The sequence below is a fragment of the Triticum aestivum genome, chromosome 3D, assembly GCF_018294505.1.
Source record: "Triticum aestivum cultivar Chinese Spring chromosome 3D, IWGSC CS RefSeq v2.1, whole genome shotgun sequence".
Lineage (NCBI taxonomy): Eukaryota > Viridiplantae > Streptophyta > Magnoliopsida > Poales > Poaceae > Triticum > Triticum aestivum.
Genome location: NC_057802.1, coordinates 457,361,103 through 457,367,208, shown reverse-complemented (window position 1 = coordinate 457,367,208; position 6,106 = coordinate 457,361,103). Strand labels below are relative to the sequence as shown.

General features: G+C 50.5%; 1 protein-coding gene across 1 annotated transcript; it reads right to left on the bottom strand.

Moving 5' to 3' along the window:
* Positions 1-805: 805 nt before the first annotated feature.
* Positions 806-1,846, bottom strand: LOC123074946 (transcription factor LAX PANICLE 1-like). Its single transcript, XM_044497667.1, has one exon. It carries the CDS (start codon positions 1,768-1,770, stop codon positions 1,129-1,131), a length of 642 nt encoding a protein of 213 aa, XP_044353602.1. The 5' UTR covers positions 1,771-1,846; the 3' UTR covers positions 806-1,128.
* Positions 1,847-6,106: the final 4,260 nt, after the last annotated feature.

The following is a 6,106-nucleotide window of genomic DNA, read 5'->3' as shown; positions in this document are numbered from 1 at the left end:
AGCTAAAGTCAGTCGATCGATGTTTAGCTATTGTGGAATAGGTTAGGGAAGGCCGTCGCAATAGAGGAGGGGTAGAGTCAAGTGTCGACGCAAAAGTAGGTGTATTGACCGTTAACTAATAATAGGTGTAAGCGGTTGAGTTTGGGAACACCGAATACAAAATGCACACTGCAGACTTAGTTTCATACACTATTCTTTTTTAAGCAATGGTCAATATGTTTGGTTGTTAATTAACTCTCAATAAGCGCGCGGCGATCATATGGAGATGCATGTTCGCCGTTGTTAGACATATTTTCGTTCTTGATGGGGTGGTTGAGCATGTAGATCTGCCGAGCAAAATAGTTTCTCCATTAAAACTGTGCCGTGGTTATGTGAACAGCACCAGCACTAGAAATCTGGTTCTCTTCCTAGTTTCCAAGTGGAGTTGCGTTTGAGCATATATAAGATTACAGAATGGAAAGAAATGTTTTGTGCTATGTATGTTATTTTTTTAAAAAAAATATGCATCTGAATCACTGCATGTGGTATCGATACACCAGACATTAGCTTTCCCGTAAGCATAACTCTACCATGGAGTTGAAATGAAATAAATGGGAGTTATACAGCACGTCGTCCTGCCTGTACATACATTCTACCTCCTAATACACTCGAGCCAGCAACTGCAAAATGATCATGTGTGTGACGTGTCCAGCATACAGCTTCCCATGTCGACTAAACACCCAAATAGCTAGAAAAAGGCAAGTGAAAAAGAGTAAAGCTGCACACGATAAAGTGGAGGACGAAATATGAAGCAAACATACTAGTTGGATCAGAATATGAAGATAAAGCTATGACTGGGCGAATAAAAATGGCAGTAAACATGGAGGCAAGAAACTAACTCTGCCGTCCGTGAAAACAATCACATTGATCGACCAACAGAACAACAGAAGCATGCATGCATGCACCAGAGAGGAAATTGCTGCCAGTGCCATATAACGGCAAGACCTAATTAGGCTAATTAGGTAGAGAACAAGAGATAGCAGCTACGGATCTGAGCGTCTGACATACATACTTGGGTAGGCAAACTGCATAATCACTTAATCAGTACTACTGCATGCAATACTAGTAGCCAGTGGCTAAATAACTAGGCTAATAAGATGCGTGAGCGTGAGCGATCTCCTCGGCCTGGAGGCTGCACCCGGAGTAGCACGCGGCCGCAGACTCCTCGTCGAAGACGCAGGAAGGCAACGGAGGCAGATCGTGAGAACTACTGCTCATCTGCCCCGCGCATAGATCAAGCTCTTCCACCTGATGAGCTGCAGCGTAGTAGCGGCTCATCACCTCCTGCAGCGCCTGCGCTGCCGGAAGCTCCATCGCCGTCACCTCGCCAGCGGCGCCGGTGAACTCGCCATGGCCAACGCCGCCGCAGCCCTCCTCGTGCTGCACGAGCGCGGCCTGGTGCAGGCTGACCTGCGCCTTGAGGAACTTGACGTAGTGGATGGCCTGCTCCAGCATGGAGACGGTGTCCATCTTGCTGCCCCCGGGCACGAGGCTGCGGAGCACGCGGAAGCGGTCGCTGATCCGGTGCCGACGCTCCCGCGCCGCAACGCTCTGGGGGTCAGTCGAGAGCTTCGCGCCCGGGCGGCGCCGTCCGGCACCGCCCCTGCTGACCCGGCTCTCCGCGAGCGCGGCGGCCGGGTAGTGGTGGAGGAGGAGAGGCGGCTGCGGGTGGATGGGGAAGCTGCAGCCGCCGTGTGGGTCATGGATGTTTTCGTAGTGATATGGATCCATGGCAAGCTAGGGAGGATGCGTGGCTAGGTGTTGTGTAAACCACTGTGTGCTGCTGGTTTCAGCCCTAGATAGAGGTAGCTATGTGTTTGGGGTGGAGCCGTGGAGGGTGCTATTGTATTTATACTGAGGGTGGGATCGGATATCCACACGGGACAAGCGAGCTTATAAACATATGTGGAATGTAACCTCAGTTTTGGCTGATAGTTGTCTGATTCCTGCAGTGCATGTGATACAACATGGAATTTCCAGGGATCAACCAGGACCCTAGGATTGGAGAAGTAAAAAATCGCCTTTATTAGAAGGCACTAGGGGCTCACACAATTGCACGTTGACATTATTTAATATAGGAATAGTGATTGAGAGAAAAGAGTATTTTCTGTCAAAATTGTCACTCAGTATACTATTTGTTTTTCTAGAAACACCGGTTATAATGTAAACTCACACGCCACACTCACGGCACCATGCGCACTCACACCGCGCCTACCGAAGATAGGATCGGAGTTGCGAAGCTTCAAGATTGACGAAGTCAGCACATGTGCCTCATTATCATCGATAAAAAATCATCATGCACAGAAAGAATAATTTACATTAATGAAACATCAAAGCGTCAAACATGCAGTTTGGTCGCTAACAGGCTTGGGGATACCGCAACGCCACCCTCCAACCCATCCAACCACTAGTTGGTTCTCAATATACATTTATATCTTAATTATATCTAATAATTAATATCTGCATGCCTCCAAAATTGTGTAGCACTTAAAGTTTGAGTAATAACATATCCGACTAACATGTATCTTAAGGGTTGTGGATCGGAGCCATGGGCAACCCGTCCAAAAAATGGGTCGTTGACCAGGCTTGGTTGCCCATTTGGATGGCCACCAATTATTTGGTGCACACACCAAACAGTTCCTCAGTTCAATTATATGCCAAAATGTTGACCGAATTGTTAGCCAGTTATTTGGCCTGTCAAGGTTTGGCGGGGCATTGGCACTAGCAAAACATACCCTTAGAGCATCTCCAGCCGTTGCCCTCCCAGGACGCCTAAAAATTGCCCCCTGGAGGCGAGCCGGCGACACAATCGGTGCTGGGGGCGGTTTTGCGCCCAGTCGTCGCCCCCAGGCGTCGAAATTGGCCCACTTTTCAGCCCCATTTCGGCGAATAAAGGGCCCATATGGGCGAGAATAGGCCCATATGCGGCGTGGTTCGCCGTGGCTCGGCGTTCAATTATCAATGTATATTTTTTCTTACAACATATTTCATCACAGAAAAATCAAATACTTCAACAAAATAGTACAACAACAAATAGTTCAATACAAATTATATAGTTCAACAAATAAAAACTCATATTTCGTAGGTACTACAGGCAGGGTTCATCACTCATCGCGCCCGGCGTCCCCCTTGAGCCTCCATAGGTGCTCAATCAGATCTTTCTGCAGTTGATGATGCACCTGTGGGTCTCGGATCTCCTGACGCATACTGAGATAGGCAGCCCAGGTTGCCGGTAGCTGGTGATCAACTTCGGCTAGAGGACCCTGCCTGTAGTATGGTTCGGTGTCAAACACTGGGTCTTCTTGCTCGCTCTCGATGATCATGTTGTGCAAGATGACACAACAAGTCATAATCTCCCACATTTGATCTTTCGACCAGGTCTGAGTGGGGTACCGGACAACAGCAAATCGAGATTGGAGCACACCAAATGCCCGCTCGACATTCTTCCTGCAAGCCTCCTGAATCTTCGCAAACCAGGCGTTCTTGCCTCCTGGCACAGGGTTTGAGATCGTCTTCACAAATGTCGACCATCTCGGATAGATGCCATCAGCTAGATAGTACCCCTTGTTGTAGTGCCGCCCACTGATCTCGAAGTTCACCGGAGGAGAATGACCTTCAACAAGCTTGGCAAAGACAGGAGAGCACTGCAGCACGTTGATGTCATTGTGAGTTCCTAGCATACCAAAGAAGGAGTACCAAATCCAGAGGTCTTGTGTGGCCACCGCCTCAAGTACCACACTGCAACCGCCTTTGACGCCTTTGTACATCCCCTGCCAAGCAAATGGGCAATTCTTTCATTTCCAATGCATGCAGTCGATGCTTCCAAGCATCCCAGGAAATCCTCTTGCTGCATTTTATGCTAGGATCCGAGCAGTGTCTTCCGCATTGGGTGTTCTCAAGTATTGCGGTCCAAACACTGCCACCACTGCCCGACAGAACTTGTAGAAGCACTCTATGCTGGTGGACTCGGCCATGCGCCCATAGTCGTCGAGTGAATCACCGGGAGCACCGTATGCAAGCATCCTCATCGCTGTCGTGCACTTCCGGATCGAGGTGAATCCAAGTTTGCCGGTGCAATCCATCTTGCACTTGAAGTAGTTGTCGAACTCCCAGATGGAATTCACAATTCTGAGGAAGAGCTTTCGGATCATTCGATAACGGCGCCGAAATGTTTTGTCGCCGTGAAGTGGAGCATCGGCGAAGTAGTCGGAGTAGAGCATGCAGTAGCCTTCGAGACGATGCCGATTTTTTGCTTTCACCCGCCCCGGCGCCGAGCCACCTCGCCGCGGCTTTTCATTGCTCGCCAGCAGCTGGGCGAGGGCGGCGAGCACCATCAGATGCTCTTCTTCCTGGACGTCGGCCTCGGCTTCCTCCTCTAGCAGCGCGGCGAGCGCTTCCTCGTCATCTGAGTCCATCGCCGAGTCAGGCAAATCGCCGAACACCTTGCGCCCGGTGGGCGTGCAACCGCCGCTAAACTGCCCCTCCGCGGCCGGAAACGCCCAGCTGCTGTTGGAGGGGCTGCCGCGGCGAACCTCCGCTATTTTTCCGGCGGGGAATGACTATCTAGCGGTGAAGGGCGGCGGGCGGCGCCGGGATATAGCTAGTGGCGGCCGAGGGCGCGGGGGGTGGAAGGCGAGTCGGGAAGAAAATCTTGACTTTTCACCTGAGGGTGTGGGCCAGCCGCGCTTTTCCCTTGCGCCGGAGCCCCCGATCGCCCCCCCCCCCCCAAGTGCGCCGGGTTCGGCCTGCGCGCGCCGGGCGGAAAAAAGGGCCGAATCGGCGCTTTTCGTCGTCCTGGGGGCGCGACTGGGGCGTTTTTTTGGCGCCGGCGCCAAAAAAGTGACCTGGGGGGGCTTGTTGGGGGCGCGGCTGGAGATGCTCTTAGTTAAGTGAAGCCACAGTCCATTTTCTCATAGACTATACGTTCGTCACCTCAAACGAAAATATGTGTAAGTTGATTCCACGCACAAGCGTTTTATTTTTCACCCCCTTCGTATTCCTCCTCGAGCTGGAGCTGCCCCCAGCACCAGCCTAGCCGCCAGCCCCGCCACCCGAGGCTGGCGGAGCTGCCGTGCGATCCTCGCTGCTCTGGCCATCCCTCTAAGCCGTCGCTTCCCCGGCGCAGGCAACCACCCCCTCACATCTCACCTGCACAGTCAAGCCTCGTACTTCCTCTTGCATACTCGCCCAGCCAGTTTTCTCTTAAGAAGACCAAGATCAAGAATGCATTTTTTTTGCGGGGGGTAAAAAAAACGCATGTTCCAACGTGACCAAAGCTGAGTTGGTAGAGTTTTCATCACCAACCTAGTTTTGTGACTTATGCAGTTTGCTTTCATTCACTATAATTCCCTGCGGAGTTGTTTTACGGGAAGTTATATGACATGTAGGGGTAGTTTACTTTTTCCTTTTTATCTCATTATGCATCGAACTACCCGTGAACCTTAGGTTTCATTGCGATGGAACGTGGTGTTTTTTTTTCAATAAAACGCAAAGGACTTGCGGTTCGATGTATTGATAGAAAAAGAGTTAGTACAGGCCCCACCAACGATGGGTAACACCCAGAGATTACATCACAACACTCCTAGCCGCTAGACTCCATCAGCACCGGTAGCAAGGAGGCCAGCCCCTTCACACCCACTAAGGCCAACTCCATCGCGCGACCCTAAACGGACGTTCGGTTTGGCCGGATTTTATTCCTTTGGGTAGGGCGATGGGGTCATGTCCAGGCGTGTCCTGGGATGCGGCGGCCGTGCGCCCAACGCGCGGCCGCATCCGTTTGCCCCATCCTGTCCGCCAGGGCCAAAAATGCCCATATTTTCATATCAAAACTAGTTTGCATGTCCAAATATTAATTGTTGAAAAATAAAAATAGTTTTACAATCCAATAGAAATTGTCTCTAATAAAATAGTTTTACAACCAAATCAAAATTGTCTTGAATGAACATAAAATGAACCAATACATCTATTGGTTGCCAATGTGATCCCACACGTGCTCAACCAAGTCATTTTGAAGATCCAAATGAGTGTGCCAATCACGCAGCTCACGATGAAATTGGACAAACTGTTC

Excerpts from the sequence above, each read along its gene's own strand:
- LOC123074946 (XM_044497667.1), bottom strand. The coding sequence starts at position 1,770 with ATGGATCCATATCACTACGAAAACATCCATGACCCACACGGCGGCTGC.